At 34.4% G+C, this 18,482-nt stretch overlaps 1 protein-coding gene across 1 annotated transcript; it reads left to right on the top strand.

The window, feature by feature from the left end:
• The first annotated feature begins 1,772 nt into the window (after nucleotides 1–1,772).
• LOC130046252 (uncharacterized) lies at nucleotides 1,773–9,401 on the top strand. The gene is made up of 5 exons (XM_048880967.2): nucleotides 1,773–1,926; nucleotides 2,034–2,093; nucleotides 4,410–4,463; nucleotides 6,721–6,897; nucleotides 9,273–9,401. The coding sequence occupies exons 1-5, from the start codon at nucleotides 1,866–1,868 to the stop codon at nucleotides 9,338–9,340; spliced, it is 420 nt and encodes a 139-aa protein (XP_048736924.1). The 5' UTR covers nucleotides 1,773–1,865; the 3' UTR covers nucleotides 9,341–9,401.
• Nucleotides 9,402–18,482: the final 9,081 nt, after the last annotated feature.

The raw sequence follows: 18,482 nt of genomic DNA, 5'->3' as shown, positions 1-18,482 counted from the left end.
AGGTAAAGAGTTAAGATACTCGCCAGTTCTAGTACGAAGTCCATGCATCCAACACTACCACGTACGTGATCTGTGTCTCTTTTTCTTCCATCAGGCTTTCATGTTAATGCTACTTTGATATTGTTTTGGGCCTTTTATTTTATCACATTACCCATCTAGCTTTAATGGTCGCAGACAGAGTACTGGTCTTGAATTGTAATTTTATCTATCATCTATCGTGCGCATTTGTATGTGTCTGGTGGTCTGTGTCTGGTGGTCTCTGTGTGTGTGTGTGTGTGTGTGTGTGTGTGTGTGTGTGTGTGTGTGTGTGTGTGTGTGTGTGTGTGTGTGTGCATCTCTGTGTGCGTCCGTGCATGTGTGTGTTCAAATACCTCAACGTAGAAATAGGACTTGAAGATACCACATATTCAAACCATGCAGTCATGATTGTTTTCTTGCGATTCCGTTCTATTCTGTTTGCTTCATTTCATACCATGGTGCCTCGTCACTTCATGAATCAATTTAGCTTATTAAATGCAAGTCACCATACACACATTATAAATGTTGTTTTAATATCTTTATTGACCGCCGTGGTGGCCGAGAGGCTAGAGAGTTCGCCCACATGCGGAAGGCCGGGGTTCGAATCCCGGCCGCGACAGAACTAAGTCGTTAAAACAGGGAGTGATAGTTCTATCGCCAAACGCACAGCATCATGTGTAAATATCACGGGTCCTTGGAGATGACTTCAAAAACGGATGTCCCGTGTCACAATAGGTGTGGCACGTTAAAGAACCCTCACTCCTCAGTGGCCGTAAGCGGCGAGCTTAGGCCTAAATTTGAAGCCCTTCACCGGTCTTGGTGACGTCTCCACATGAGTGAAAAATTCTCGAGTGAGACGTTAAGCAAGAAACAATCAATCAATCTTAATATCTTTATTCAAATAATGTGTTTATCATAATATACCTCTAATTTCCAAATGGCATTAGGGTATTTACATGTTTGAATATATTTATAACCTTTGACAACTACACAATTCTTCTGATATAGTACTTTTTTATAAAGCGAGTATCTAAACTCGTTTCCTCTTCCACATTTTTAGCTAAAGATGACATATAAGAATCCCCCTCGAAACAGTTTAGAATCCTTAAACTTCTAGCGGCCTATTTAATAAATAGACATGTGATGGTCATTGCTGATGAAACTTTTCTAGTGAAATTATACATTCCACACCTACACCTACCTTTGTTGCCATGCAAGGTGAAGATAACGAACAGTGATCAATCTCATAACTCCTATAAGCAATACAAAATAGATAGTTGGGCAAACACGGACCCCTGGACAAACAAGAGGTGGGATCAGGTGCCTAGGAGGAGTAAGCATCCCCTGTTAAGAAGTTAAAGTACAGTCTCTACACGTGGAATATATCACATTATGCAACATTACTCTGACTATTTCGTTAGATTTATAAATTTAAAATTAATTTAGGAGAAAGTTAACGTAAAAGTTCCCAACATCAACTACACAACTTACAACTCGAGCGACAGCTTGGAGAAGGTGCTTACACTTAAAAGAAAACCAAACAAAGATCATATTCATTTCCTGATTACTTCATCTGACTGTCAATAACTAAATAAAATTGTGTGCATACAAGTATATCAAAAATATCAATAATGAATGGGTAACTTGAGGTACGTATTTGTTCACAAGCCGGTAATTTGGCAGATGTATTTGTTCAAAAGGGGATAGTTTCGCACATGTATTTGTTGAAAGAGGGATTATTTTACATATGTATTTGTTCAAAAAATTATATGCGTTTGTTACAGTGTATATAAAAAGGTGATATTTTCTCTCAATATCATTGAGACTTGCAGGAACGAATATTCAATATGGTGCCTATCAGAGTCTTACTGCTGATCGCAATACCGCTTATTGGTATCTTTTTGCAAAGTAAATATCTACAAAATCTTTTTCTAAATGTTCAACTGATATATTTATCATGTTATTCTTATTGATAGCTATGGATAATTGTGACTCACAAAATTTCTTGATTTCAGAATCATCCAGCAAGAGCGTTGACGAAATCAATCATCATGTGGAAATTTCCTCAGACCTCCGTGAGTAACTTCACCTGTATATTAACTTGGAAGTATTAATATCATTATAATTGCAAAGATTAAATTCAAAACATGTTTACTGTAATTAGGCATTTCAAAGCGCCATTTATCATTTAATTTTGAAAATCACTTTGCTAACTCAGAAACGGTTGTCTCACCTTAATAAGAAAAAAAATTCATCAAATTCGCTTAATGATCCATTTTCCTATTCATGGAATCATACATCTTGACTGATAAACATGTTTTCCAAACATTTGGTTTTTCTGTTCATGTAATTACAAAAACAGCGTGCTTTTCTCATAGGCGTCAAAGCGAAATCCTTTAATCGATATTTCATACAATAAATAATTCATCTTGCTCTTAAGAAAAGAAAAAGAAAAACAGGCAGTAAATTATTCACTATTATAAAATTTAACGGCTTCGTTTATCTACCGTCTAATTATCAAATAATTACGGTTACAATATATATATATATATATATATATATATATATATATATATATAAACTTTTAACATAACTGCCCTAAGTGAAGAAATATTTTATACAAAGCACAGAAAATTTCACTTTATTTGGATACCCACTTCCGCCCATACCCGGAGTTGAACTCGCGACCTGCGGAACCAAATCTCCTGCAGCATGTAATCAACGCGCTAGACCGCTCGACTATGGAGAGTTAAATTGAATTCTCTACAGTCTCTACAGCCCAGTAGCTAAGTACTTCGTTACTAGCTTGAAAATGGGGATGTATATTTAATTGCTGTGATAATATTTAGAAATTCATTTCAAAATTAAGGATTATCTCCCTCATGTATAGCTTTTATCCTTAGACGAATTTGACTCCACTTTATAGCACTCTGTTTTTCCCTAAAATAGCTCTTACAAGTTTATTGTTATTTCGGATTTCAAACATTTCGGTTGAGCATCACTGAAGAGACATTCTTTGTCGAAATGCGGATCTGTTGCATCAACATTGGTACCGTATAAGTTTCACATTATGAGTACTTGACAACTAGAACATTATACAATTAAATATGAACAGGAACAAACAAACATAATAATACATGTATATGTATAGAGTTACATTTTACGACAATCAAATATCAAGAGAGTTTTTAATTTGAAAACATAATTTGAAACAATTTAAATTACCTTTTTCCATTTATCACGAGACAAATTTCCAAAGCTAGCACCATTTATACATCCCAAAAGAGAAAGATATTGTGTTTCAATACTTTGGCTCTCAAAATTAACATATTCCTCAAGGTCTAACAGATTCGATATATTTTCTAGTAAATATTCTTTTTCTGATAAAACATTGAAGCAACTGAGCATTACATGCATGTTATAATTTGAAACATTCCACACAAAGTACATTCCTATGAAACTATTTTCATAGAAGCAAATTGCAAGAGACAATAAATAGACAGTTGTTGACCAGGATTTTCATTAAGGACACACCAGATATAACTTGGTCTTAATTTACAATGAATTCTCATAACCAACGACATATGTTAACATTGCAATATTCTACTAGAAACACTTTTAAAACTTAATTTTGAAAATGATTGTTTATCAAAAACAATGTCAGCATGGTCAGGAAATACATTATACAATTCGTATTTTGCCAGAGTCTCAGTAATAATGTTTGTCAAAAGAAACATTTGAGATAAAACTATATACTTCATTGTGAGTAGAGTTTTAATCTGCTCCATGCAGTCTACCGAAAAATAGTAAACGACATTTATCAATATATCCTTCCATAGTCCATAAACCTAGATTTGCAATGCACGAAAGAGATGGAGAATACTTTGAAAATCCTTGTATTATTCTAGGAAAATATCATTAGATATATTCAAGTTTGTTCAGATCTTCTTTAGATAATACTGTCTACAGGTCACAAGAATATAGTGTCGACGGTAACCCATTACTGTTCCAAATTTAAGCTGAAACTACAGGATGAATCTGAAAATTTTTCACACCATTTGCATACAAGGAATGTATTTTAGTTGCTGCAGCATTCCAGGCACTATCTGTCAATTTCTCACATTTCATATTTGCTTAAAGTAGACAACCTGCATATATGACACTATCACAATATGGTATCTGATCATTAAATGATTTGTTCAATCTATAGACAGGCACATGCGTTCAATGAAATATTATCTTTAATACTTTATCCACACTTAACTCAATTTCTTAAATCTCAAGATATATTTCTTATAATACTTGGATTGAAAATTAAAGTTCTGACGTATATACTCGCAGCAAAACTCACAGCAATGATTATACAGGTTCAATTTCAATTCTTTTTTCAGAAGGGGACCATGAGCTGATTAGAACCAGGCGAGACGTTGACAGTATTATTGCAGGTATTGAAGAGTCTGGTTCATCTTGCTTGCATTTGATGTGAAATTACCTATTAGATGGTAGCTAGGTCACACAGAATAACTAACATTTTGACTGATTTGTTCGTCATTTTTTTAAACATGACAGAATATAAACGTGCAATGGGCGATTCAGCGCTATCAAATGAGGGTATGTGTTTGAAATCGATTCTGTATCGCTGTCTTTCTTCTAAATTATTTGTATGACTATATTTCAAATTTGAAAACGCTAACATGACGGCATGAATACGACATTGCACGTTGAAACACTTCAGAAAACGCGATCGCGCTTCATGAAAAGTATGACGACATGTTCAGTTCATACCATTATGCATTTGAAAATATGAAGCTTTTTCCTCATGCATGTATTTCCTCATATCTTTCGGAATTTTCAGCCGTCAAAATAGAGGTACTACATTTCACAAGTAGTATTGTTTTCATACGCGGATTATTTCGAATTGCAGCTTTTTCATGAGGGAATGGTTATCAATAAAATTTCTAATGATGTCAAAGACAAAAAATTGGAAATGCAACTATCTATATGAAAGGTGAGGAAAAGAAACATTGATCAATCTCCTATAAGCAATACAAAATAGAGAGTTGGGCAAACACGGACCCCTGGATATACCATAGGTGGGAGCAGGTGCCTAGAAGGAGTAGGTATCCCCTGTCGACCGGTCGCACCTGACGTGAGCCCTATTTCTTGATCAGGTAAACGGAGTTATCCATAGTCAAAATCAGTGTGCCAGGAACGTCGCAACAATCGGTATGAAACAAGTTAAACAGCTATTGACCCAATGATAGGTTGTATTGGTAAATTATATTGCTAAAACGTTCATAGAATTTGCAAAATGCTGACTTTAAGCGAGACTGTTAAAACCCCTGCACCTTCTACGTGTTTGTCAGTACATGTAGCTTGCCTCAATTTAAAAACTCATCATGTTCAGAACATGCCCTTGCGTATCCAATCAGTTGAGATATATAAACACCATATACAGTTGATAATGGAATACTGCTACATAAATATGGGACGTTGACGATGGAGAAGCTGAAATAATCCTATCCATCATCAAGTCCAGTTGTTAGTTTTCCGTTAATATTTATTTTGAATAAAATATCTAAGTATGAAGCAGAAGTGGACGACTCTCTGGTGTCTTTTATTTCTAATTCACAGGGATATATCGAATCGACGCATAAATGAAAATGATTATTGTTAATAAATAAAACGTAGTCATTATATTTAAATGTTGCATTGAAGGCCACAGCAAGAGACGTTTTTGAATAAATATTGCTTCATATGATTATAAAAACACGTCAACTAACAAAGGAGCACAATTCGTGGCCGTAGGAAATCCAACAGACTTTTGGAAAATCTTATTACCAAAGACTACGAAGATATTGTCAATGCAGAACACTTTTTATTTCAGCTTAAGAGAATTTGTGCTTTGAATCAGAGTGGTGTTTAACAAAGTAACCTTTTGGTTGACTGATCAGTAGATATGAATATTTCCGTTTTCTATTTCTGTTGAAGAAGCAACTGTCTATGGTGTCAAAAAGTGTAGTCTTTAAATCATCGTGAGGAATGGTCGTGTATAGTGTTGAAAATTCATACGTTTTGATGTTTACGATTTGAAAAAAGCTTTCTGATTTTTGTAAGTTCATTACAAATTCTTTAGAAAGTTTTAGAATTCAAATTTGATTTACACCACTTCTGGATAGAAGGTCAAATACAAAAAAACTATAAAAAAGCACTAAAATGACCAAGGACACGAACAATCAGATTGTCAAATTTTCGGGACGACCAGTCCCTTCTTCAGGACAAACGAAAAGAATTACATAATGTGGCCAATATCAACAGAGAATAATAACAAAAACTAAATATAAATACATCTAGCACTACAACTACACTTATCTACAAACGTATTTACAAAGCATACAACATGGGTTGTTTTTTTTTTTGGATTTTAGGCTTGCCAATTAATGCTAAAAGCGGAGCGATTTAGGACATGTCTTAATCGTCCAAAGAGCCATGATGTATATATATATATATATATATATATATATATATATATATATATTCTGCCACTGTGTTGAACTTCACTATCTCATTATGATTATGCTAGTGTAGAAATCTGAACACTGTATATCTCTTTATAATTCTATTACTGTAGAATACTGAACAATCACAATCTTATTTTAATTATATTACCGTAGAATACTGTACAATCGCTTAATTTATTAGATGAAATAGCAGAAATAGAAAAACGTAGGATTCGACGTAGGCGAAGAGGGGGTCGCAGAATTGTTCGTCGCAAGCCTGGTCGCAAGCCTGGTCGAGTAGGGGGATCAAGGGTCAGATTGCCCAGTGCCGGCAGTGCATTACAAGGTGCTGGTGATATTCTTGGTGCCGTGGACTCTGGTAAGTCAAAAACTAGACTTAATGAATTCGCTTAACAGTATTTGAATCGTTTTATGTATATGTGCTTCACAGAAATATTTTTTCAGGAATTTGATTTAGATAGAAATATGTTTATTGTTACATATATACACTTAATTAGTATTTAACACTTTTCCTTCTCTTAGAGCTGTACTTTTCTCCCCGTCAGTCGCCTTTCATCATCTGTACTCCCTTAAATTGAATTTTTCAACTCTGCATTTTCTAAATTACAAACTTTAATTACTTTTAAAAGCATTCTGAGTACAGGAACAAAACTATAGTATCGCAATCACATGTTCCTTTTACCATAAAAGAATTGGAAGTGGGGTCAAAATCTATCAAATTAAAGTACATTTTATTAAAGTCTTTTACAAAAGATAACATCTGTGATTCCGAATATCTAGGACACAGACTGGGCACATAGTTTTATAAGCAGATAAACTGTGACAGCTTTAAATATCAAACACAAAAAAATCTTAATTATAGTGTATTGCATGTATAAGATATGTTATACTCTTATTCATTGTGTTTTATTGTTGCATTCCTCTTCTTACCCTTGGAATGCGTCTTAGAGTAATTCGTTTTATGTAAGGTGCGATATGAATGTTATTAATATAATATCAATTTAATTATTTTTATTATTAATATTATAATAGTAGATTACTGTTATAATTACTTGGACTGACATCTTCACTGAATCTTGGAACAGTTCTTCATAATTCACGTCTGGAAATTCGTGTTTAACTTCGGTCGGTTGAAACAATTAATGTGCATTTCGGTGGCCCTGCTGTTTACTTCCAATAAGTGATTTTCGTCAGTCCAAGTATCCAGCCGGATACTGCTACTGTGGTGAAAATTAATGCCTGTGAGCCATTTATATATTGATTTCAAACTCCCCGTCGAGCCTACGTACAGACCTCCCCTATGTAACGCAGTACAATATACAGATTTGTATATTGTGAGTCCGCGATTATCACGCGGGCAAATAACACTAAAGAAGCAGTTTGTAGTTAAAAGTTTGAAGATATTGACATTAAGAGCATTAATATAAAAGAAATGATCAAAAGATCATTAAAAAGGAGGGAGACTCTGTTCAAAATATAGTGTAAAGTAATGAACTTGATGTTTACGTTCTTTTGAAAGTTGTTTACATTTGAAGTTATGTTATTTCGTCATTCTACAGTGACGTCACACAGTATACGCGGCCTAAGAAATCGCTATCCCATAATGCCTAACAGGAAGAGTTTGGTTTGTAAGCAAACGAACTCTGGCGGAAGTTTGTTATTCATTTATGTATATTTTCATTTTTAAAAAGTATTTATTGATCATTTCCTTCAATAGAAAGCAATAGGTTTTTAGTCTTTAAACGGGAGTTTGTTAATTTTTCCATTCAACTTCAGTTTATATCGAGAAAAATTCCGAATAAGTTTTCTTTCACGAAACACATTGATGCATCTACATGTATATATAAATGAGTAAATGCTACAAGAAACGGGCATTATTGGTGAGTTGTTCAATCTTTGTAACATTTTGTGCAAGGTAGCATCATCGACCAACTGGATGTAGATTGCCACATATTATTCTACATTTACCAGTAATAATCACAATGTACATTTAAAGCATTGGTATTTTACCATTTTCGGTGAATACCAAATCTCTGAATACAGTGGCATTGTATTCCATTGTTTGGACACCGATCATAGCTGTACTACATTAAAGGGACATGGACACGATTGAGTTGAAAATTTTATTTTGCCATTTCTATTGTTTACAATACTTAACTAAAGTATTTTTAATGATCAACCGAAATTTAAATATCAGTTTTTAGGCTACACGTGAGATACAGCACTCGCAATTCGTTGTTATGTGAACAAGGCTCGTGCCATGTTTTTGTTTACATATAGATTGCTTGATAAAAAATAGCATGCTTAAAACAATATGAGATGTGTTGAACACTAGAAACTATTTAATTATGTTCAGAATTAACTTGTAAGTTGACAAAAATAAGTTTCAAACGGACGGTCACTAGTATATCTAGCCAATGTAAATAAAAACATCCCACGAGCCTTGTTTACATAACAAAGAAATGTGAGATCCGTATCTCTCGTATACCTCGACAACTGTCGTCAAAATGTTTGCTGATCATTAGAAATTCTTAAGCATTACACGCATTACAGATGGAAAAACAAAATTTGAAAATTTTCAGTTCAAATCGTGTACATGTCCCTATTAAGTGTAACTGCTGCTTATCAATACCAGAACTGAACAAGTGAGCGCAAGTAAAATTTAGTTTGCTGATGAAAAACTCTACCTTTTTCACGTATTGAAATATTAAAAGCATTATTTACTGTTTGCAGGTTTAGGTATAGCACAGACTGTGGGCGATATGAATCAGGGCAATGATGACAATGGAGGTGATTACTAGGAGCAAAATGCCTAAAATACTGTACAACATATCAAACAAAATAAATCAATAATTTATTGATTATTCGTTGTCGTATAACTGTTTTGAAGAAAGATATATCAAAATTAACAAAGCATTTAATCATAGCATTTATTCAAACATCATGAAAGAACTTTCAATAGAAACATTTACGGTTTCAGCTATTGGTATGGAAAACAAGATGACCATGTGTTTAGTGATTTTAAAACATTCATGGACTGCAATGCTCACCAGGGTACTTGTATGTTCTCATGTAAAACATCAAAACTCAGGTATTCCCCACCATTACAGCAGGGATATATACAGGTGTCAATAAAAGATGAATCTACACTAAAGAAGGATGATTGTCAACTGACATAGTGTACATTATATCAAGGATTCTTAAAGAGAAAATTCAAAAAAAAAATATTTATAAGATCATTAATTGTCGAAATGAATTTAATGATGTCATCTAACTGATACTGTAAAGCAAGGATAATTTCAAAAGTACAGTGAATATCAGCTAACAATTTTCATCACATGTTCGTCACCAATCACACCATATGACATGTCACAACATAATGAACAGGTGAAGCCAGACCTAAGGAGATTCTCAGGTGTAAATTCTTATTACGTTTTCTATGTGAGCCAGCCTGTATAATACCTGTTTCACAGGTACACTGTGTACAAATCGGACATTATTTGACACCTGGTTTACATCTACACGTGTTCATCTTTAAATGTAACAAGGAATATTGCAACAGTTTGCATTGCAATCTGAACAATCCAATCTATTATAATAGCTTGATTTACATGAATCCCTAACAAAGTCTAAAATCAAAGGAGAATGTCCCCATTTTATAAGGGCATAGCAATATCTTCCCTTCGAAAGTAAAGAGAAGATCTTCATTGAAACATACACTTAGTCTAATAATCTTTGAAAGTCGGAGTCAATATTATGTTTTATCATCATAATTCCAATGCATATTAATGCAATATGTTATAAAATGTAATTTGGTAAGTTCTATATAACAATTAATAGAATATTGCACAGATTTCTTGGTATCGGTATGTCTGACTAACAATTTAACAAATAGTGCATGATTATACTCATTAATCTCGATAAACAGTAATAATGCTTATCTTGTAAAAATTATCATCTGTATAACACACTGTATATTGTACATAATATTAGAAATATCTCTCGTAAGAGGCAACTAAATGGAACCGAGGCCCCGTTCCACAGCAGGTGTGGCACGATAAAGATCCCTCGATCCTGTTCAAAGGCCGTAAGCGCCGAGCATATGCCTAAATTTTGCAGCCCTTCCCCTGCAAATGGTGACGCCTTCATATGAGTAAAGAATTCTTGAGCGGGATGTTAAATAATATACAATCAATCAGTACCCACAACCACAAGCGACGTAACCCCCCACCCACGTCTGTAGCGTGGAAGATAATGCTACAACAATGTATAACTTCGCGTACACATACCACTATATGTAATAACCCCCTAAAACAAATTTACACAATTCATACACAGTCACTAAGAGAACTATGAATGATCAATCCTTTAATTGATTGATTGATTGACTGATTGATTGATTGATTGATTGCTGTTTCCCGCCACACTCAACAATTTTTCAGTTTTCTGCTTACACGCAGTTTTTATTGATGGAAGAGAGAATGTACAATGTACATTGGAACAGACCACAGACCTTACGCAAATAAACTGGGAACTTTCTCACTTGCAGCGCGAACGAGATTCGAACCCGCGCCGACCACATGTGAGAGGCCGTGTGATTTTGAGCGCGATGCTCTTACCTCTTGGCTCTTACCTCTTGTCCTTCAAACAGTAAAAGTAATTCATTGGTGAATTTTTGAGACATCTACTTTCATAACCAACTACTTTAAAGGTGTCCTAATCTGAGGGTATATATATATATATATATATATATATATATATATATATATATATCCATTCGTTCGTGAATTTTGGCAATCATAACTACTTACTAAAAAGTTTCCACCTCTGAGGGTATACATAAATATTTCAAATTTTTCTTACCAGTGCTGAGAAAGTGAATTTTGATTCAAGACATAAAACAATTAACGTTTACACATGTAACAGGTGTGAATGCGAATTAAAATGAAAACAAATATATATCGTCCACACTTGTACAGGTGCTCTATTCTGCTGATGCCACTCCATGATAAAAACTTACGAATTCCATTCTAATTCAAATCCTTATTAGCAAACATATGTCTTTGTGTAGGATTCACTAAAGCCCACATGCCCGTTTAAGTGGGTTATAATATGTATTTTAAACTACATGTAAGTATTTAAAGGTGAAATATTTCTGATGACCGTATAACCCCGATAAACTACCTAACTCTCATAAGTACATGCACGGTGATATCTTCATCTCAATTTTTTTACTATCATATGTTAAAACAAAATTTCTAGCTACTACTTCCTAGTACATCATGTATGAAATGAACAAGAACATTTATACAGTTATTTGTATCAGAATATTTCTCTATTTTAGATAGTGACACATGTATTTGTAATATATGTACTACAAATCATATCCTGTCCTAATTAGTGAACTTATGTGTATAGATACATGTATATACATACATAAATATACAACAATTCTTAGCCTGTCTACATGTATATATAAAAAGGATGTGTTAGTGAAATACTCTACCCACACATCCCAAATTCCATTGTACTACTATTGACCTTTATTTGGTTACACATAGTCCGAAATATCTGACGTTTTCCTGGCTTTTTTATGATTTTGATATTTACCGTGCCAGGAAAACGTCAGAACCGGCGCCATTACGTAAACTGGAAATTCGCCGCCTCCAGCTGGAGACGGCACTCTGGGGCCGATTTTAAATACTTGCGAGCCGAATCCAATATTAAAATCATAACTAATCAATAAAACAATGCTTCTTGTACTTACTAATATCGATTTTATGGGTTCTTTCATCACATAAACAGTCTCTTGAAAACATTTTAATAACAAACTGTCGAGCTTTGTTTTGAGTCACGTGATTCGTTCGCTCAAATGACAGCGAAAATTCGGTTGATTACAAGTGTGTGCTTCTGTTATCGAATTTTGGAGTGATATTTTCTATTAATTGATATTAGTAAGTACAAGAAGCATTGATTTTTTGATTAATTATGATTTTGATATTGGATTCGGCTCGCAAGTATTTACAATTGGCCCCAGAATGCCGCCTCCAGTTGGAGGCGGCGAATTTCCAGTTTACGTAACGGCGACGGTTCTGACGTTTTCCTGGCACAGTAAATATCAATATCATAAAAAAAGCCAGGAAAACGTCAGATATTTCGGACTAGGTCACACAGAGCTGCGCTGAACCTTCAGTTTATCAGAGGTTAGGGCGTTCGTCCCGCATGCGGAAGGCCAGAGTTCGAATCCCGGTCGCGACAGACCTACGTCGTTAAAACAGGGAGTGACAGTTCCATTGCCAAACGCTCGGCATCAGGTGTGAATGTCACGGGTCCTCGGAGATGACCTTAAGGATGTCCCGTGTCACAGTAAAAACTTAACTTTTGCTTAGCATTACAACGTAAATGTATAGTAAAGCACCACCCTTGTTCAAAGCAATAACGGATCATTAGCCAAATAATGAAAATTAACTATGTTAATATACGGCAAAAAGCAGTCAAAAAGTTTGTACACTGCTTAATCAATCATAAATCACAGGAAATGCAATGTCCTGCCCTCAGGGTCTTTGCAGTGAGAGTTTTGTATTGTGTTAAAGGGAACCGTTACCTGAGATCCCCAGGCATTTGTGAATTTGTAATGCAAATAAAAGGTACATGAATATTTGGTGACTGACCACTATTTAACGCTACTAGTGTAGGAGAAAAAATGTAACCTTGAAAGTTATGAATAAAGAATTATTGAGGTATGAGCATTAATAGTAATAATCTCCGAACCCCCCCCCCCCCCCTGAAGAAAATGACGATATGGGACAACCTTTTGTGGAACACTCCAATGGATTTCGAACTTTATTCACCCAAATTTGCTTCCAGCTGATCCCCCCTGAAAACAACGATGTGTGTTTTAAGGTTTTATCTTAAAATTTCCAAGTCTTTTAAACGTCGTACACTTGGCGATGAGCCCGTCATTACATTGGTTACACGTATAAGGTGCCACGGTGCTTTAGAATGGATAATCAATTCTGCGCCTTTCCATTGTGAAACGAGAGGCCTGATCACTGCGCTATCTTGACCGGCCAGATATATTCTAAAATATTGACATTTCCTGCATTCATCAATTGTGGTACAAATAATGTGGGCAACTTGATTAATGAATACTGGCAGATGGTGTACATGTATTCTGCTCCTGTGTATAGATACTGTACGCGTATTACTACATTATGATACTATATATAGATAATGTACGCGTATAGCTACATTATGATACTATATATATAGATAATGTACGCGTATTACTACATTATGATACTATATATAGATAATGTACGCGTATTACTACAATATGATACTATATATAGATAGTGTACGCGTATTACTACATTATGATACTATATATAGATTTTGTACGTATTGTACTTCATTCCGATACTCTAAATATATATTGTTCTTTTGAAGTACATTGTGATACCATAAATAAATATTGTACGCATTGCAGTGTAATTCTGATACTTGGTTTAGATAATGCATAATCTTAATATATTCTAATGTCATTTCTAAATATTTTGTTATTGAACAATCATACAACGCGTATTCCATTTCATCTGCATCATAAAGTTTGCTTTTTTAATTGGATTTAGCCACATTCTGTTGAAACGGGCTTTATTTTTACTTTAAATTCGATGGATAATTCGATTATAAAATAATATTCTACATAACAATGAAAAGGTGAAAATAACGAACTGTTGTTAATCTCATAACTTAAACAAGAAATTACGAATTGGACAAACACGGATCCCTGGACATACCAGGGGCGAGATTAATTAAGTGCCTAAGAGGAGAAAGCATCCCGTCGACCAGTCACATCTGTCGTGAGCCCTATATCTTCACCAAATAAACGGAGCGATCCACAGTCGCTCTCAGTATATACAGAACGTACTGACAATTGAAACACGTCAGACAGCATCTGACCCACTGACAGGTCGTATTGATAAACACAATGTTATATATCGAACGACCATAGAATTTGCGAAATATTGACTTCCAATGCGACTATTGAAACCCCTGTAACATCAAACTTAGGTACTATGCATTGGAAGATTTTATACCTGATTCCCAAACATTTGCATTGATATATTTTAAAACAATATAATATACACTGTATCCAAATCATAATTACAGGCCGAGTGCAACATAAAATATTCCAATGACGTCATTTAGTAAGGGGTAATATTTGGTTTGAAGTATTATAGCAACTTGAAAATTGGTATTAATCATATTTCGAATCGCTATATTTATATGTTTAATCTAATTTACGATTAGTATAAGAAATACATACTGGTATGGAAATAAAAACTTTGATCAATAAAAGTTAATGTGCCTCAATATTTGTACCCTGAGTTTTATATCAGTCTCGTTTAAAGTCAATATTTCGAAAAATTTATGGTCGTTCTAACGCTATAATTTACAAATACAACTTCTCATTAGGTCCAATGTTGTCTGACGTGTTTTATGTCACTTGTTAAGCCGTTCTTTACATGTTAATTTTCACTACGGCTTCCTCCTCCTAAACAGTTGTTCCAACCTCTGGTGTCACCAAGGGTCTGTGTTTTCCCTACTTTTAATTTTGTATCATTTATAGGCATTATCGTCTATGAGTATCTAACCTACTAAATACACCTCGGCATTGGGTAAAATGCTGTCTGGTGTATTTTATACCAATTATCAGACTGTTCTTTGCATACTGATTTTGACTACGATTAATTTTACTCTGTTTACCCGATCGAGATATAGGGCTAACTGTGAGCGGTCGACAGGGGATGGTTAATCCTCCTAAGCACATGGTCTCACCTTTACTGTATCCAAGGCTTCGTGTTTGCCCTACTCTTAATTTTGAGTTATGAGATTGATCATTGATCTTACTATTCGTACTATTGTTGATATCAGAATCCGTTTTAATGATAAAAAAAAATTGAAAACTTTTAAAAGCAAGTATTTTCTTTTGCCAAGAAATGTACTTTTTTCATACAGTATTTGAAGATGCCAAAGCTAATCTATACTTGGGTTTTTGAACACAATTTCATATCTGATTACTTCTGCATCCATATTGCATCTGATAGAATTTTATTTTTTCTTATTTTTTTTTACCACTGCTGACATGTCCTGGACACGCAAAATAGATAGATTGGACGCACTGTCCTTTCCAACAATTGTCCTCAACTACTTTTAAATGTATGCATCTTTGTTGTTTGGAAATTTTGATCGACTTTATAACAGCCCCAAATGGATTCCTTCTAATCATCACGTAATTTCTTTCACACACTCTACTTTGCTGGTAATTTTTAAGCGTAAACGTTCCATATTTATGTGGCAATATTACATTATCACCTCATCAGGTTTAACAGTAGATATCAAAGATACTCTGATATGATGAAGAAGTGGGGGTAATGAACAGTGATCAATCTCAGAACACCTACAATGAATACAAAACTAAGTGTTAGGCCAACACGGACCCCTGGACAAACAAGAGGTGGGATCAGGTGCCTAGGAGGAGTAAGCATCCCCTGTCGACCGATCACACCCGCCGTGAGCCCTATATTTTGATCAGGTAAACGGAGGTATCCGTAGTCAAAGTCAGTAAACCAAGAACGACCTAACAATTGGTATCAAACAGCATTTGATCCAATGATAGGTTGTATTGGCAAACTAGATCGTTCTAACGACCATAGGATTTGCGAAATGCTGACTTTAAACGAGACTGTTGAAACCCCTGTACCATCAACTTGTTTGTCAGTAACTTGCCTCGATTTAAAAACTGATCATACGCAGAAGAACTTATTGCGTATCCAATCAGTTGAGAGATCTAAACACAATATGTAGGTGAAAATGGAATATTGCTACATGAATACAGTGCAATGGAAGTTGACGATGGAAAACCTGAAATCATCCCGTTTGTCATAATGTTAAGTTGTTAGTTTGTCTTTAATATCTACTTGCTATAAACTATCTAAGTATGAAGCAGAAGTGGACGACTCTGTAGTGTTTTTTTTAATTCGAGTTTACGAGGATATATCTAATCGTAATATGAATGAAAGTTATCATTGTTAATAGATAAAAAGTCGTCGATATATCTAAATGTCGCATTGAAGGCCACAGCAAGAGATTATTTCTTCTCACGTAGAAGTTTATGAATAAATTCTGTTTCATACGAATATAAAAACAGGTCAGCTAACAAAGGAGCACAATTCGTGCCCATGGGAATTTCAACAGACTGTTGGAAGACCTGATCACCAAACACCACGAAGATATTGTCAATGAGGAACTATATTTTTTATTTCAACTTTCTATAATATATCTGTGTTGACGATAGAACCTGAGACCTCTGGCACGACAATAATTTTCTCTGTTCTTCACATCTCTGATAAATATAACAGGGCTGCTCTGATATTTGATTTTCGTGTTGTACTTGTTTTCAGCCTTCCCTGTCGCATGTATCGTTGCTCCAAGGTGTACAAATGATTTTTCATCTTGTTTACAACTTCCTTGTTTTTGCAATTCATTCTCATGCCCGTAGTTTTACCAGCATTGATGCCAAGATCTGTGTATCTGATTTCCTTATCCAATCTAGTTAATTTTTCTAGTATGTCACAATATCTATTTAATATCAGCATTCAATAATCTTCATTTATAAATGTTCCTGTAAATCTCCACCCATTTCTTTTATTTTAGTGCTGATGTTCTTCCTTACACAGTCTGTATTGACTATGAGAAGGACGCCTGACATGACATATCCCCGATTTACACCTACCCTGAATTTAAACCATATCTTGCTTTCCCAACATCTATAATTCCAGCTTGCATTTCCTTCATGTATTTTCCTTATGACGTTGATGAAACTGCCTGGGTCTCTATTGTATCGTAGAATAATCAAATGTTTAGCCTTCATTAAGTATTCGCCATCTTTTTTGTGTTTTAATGTTTTGTATGTGCTTGTCTAGTTAGTAGTGTGTAACGTTGATCAGTATTATGCAACATAATCTATAGGTAGGAGACATCAATACTGACGTGTTAAAATCGTAAACCCCTTAAGAGTTTGTGAACTTTTATTCCCTGTGATATTTACTTAATCGCACATTTCAATTCTCATTCACATTGTCTTGTTGTAAATCATTTAAAGCAATAACAAACTCCTTAGAACTATTTCAGATTTAAAAAAAAAAAAAAAAAAGGATTAGTCATAACAGTCATGTTTACAATATTGCCAAACCTATGATAACTAAATACAACCTAACGGTTGATCTATTTGTTGTTGTGTTATAAAATGCGTATGAGGAAAATGAGAAGTGTTTGGGTGGATTAATTAGTTATTAAGAACATGCATAAAAGTTCTCTATGAAATATTTTAAAGATAGTACGTTTCATTTCTATTCATTATTAATTATCAATATACGATTTTCTGTTTTGGTTTTAAGGTTTTTGAGTACTCTCCCCGTAATGGCAATGCGTGATGTCTTCCTGTATTTCCGGAAAATGATAATCCCCGCGTCCTTGGAAAAGGTTTAGAGTGTTAACACTTTAGCGGCCAATTTGATGAGAAGGCATATAATGATCATCGCTGATGAAAATTTATCATTTATGCCACACCTACACAATGAAGTCAAGCCATATTGGTTGCCATGGTGATAAGTTAAAGTACAGTCTCCACATGTGGAATATATCAGATTATGCAAAATTACTAGGACGGTTTCCTTGGGTTTATAAATTTAGAAGTTTTTTATTGGAAAGTGAACGGAAAAGATAGACTGAGTTTACAACTCAAGCGACAGCTTGGATAGGGTGTTTAGTCTTATTAGAAACCCTGATATAAATGAAATAAATTTTCTGATAATTTGATGTGTGTAATGAAGTTCTTTTGGATTTTGTGTAGGAGTAGAGAAAATGATAAATCGTAGA

The sequence above is a fragment of the Ostrea edulis genome, chromosome 5, assembly GCF_947568905.1.
Source record: "Ostrea edulis chromosome 5, xbOstEdul1.1, whole genome shotgun sequence".
Lineage (NCBI taxonomy): Eukaryota > Metazoa > Mollusca > Bivalvia > Ostreida > Ostreidae > Ostrea > Ostrea edulis.
Note: the sequence above shows the minus strand (reverse complement) of the source record. Positions and strands in the feature narration are given on the sequence as shown.

What these genes read in the sequence shown, in the direction of transcription:
- LOC130046252 (XM_048880967.2), top strand. Translation starts at nt 1,866, where the DNA reads ATGGTGCCTATCAGAGTCTTACTGCTGATCGCAATACCGCTTATTGGT. An exon ending in GGAAATTTCCTCAGACCTCC is followed by an intron (nt 2,094 to 4,409) that starts GTGAGTAACTTC and finishes TTCTTTTTTCAG; the next exon opens with AAGGGGACCATGAGCTGATT. An exon ending in CGTTGACAGTATTATTGCAG is followed by an intron (nt 4,464 to 6,720) that starts GTATTGAAGAGT and finishes TTAATTTATTAG; the next exon opens with ATGAAATAGCAGAAATAGAA.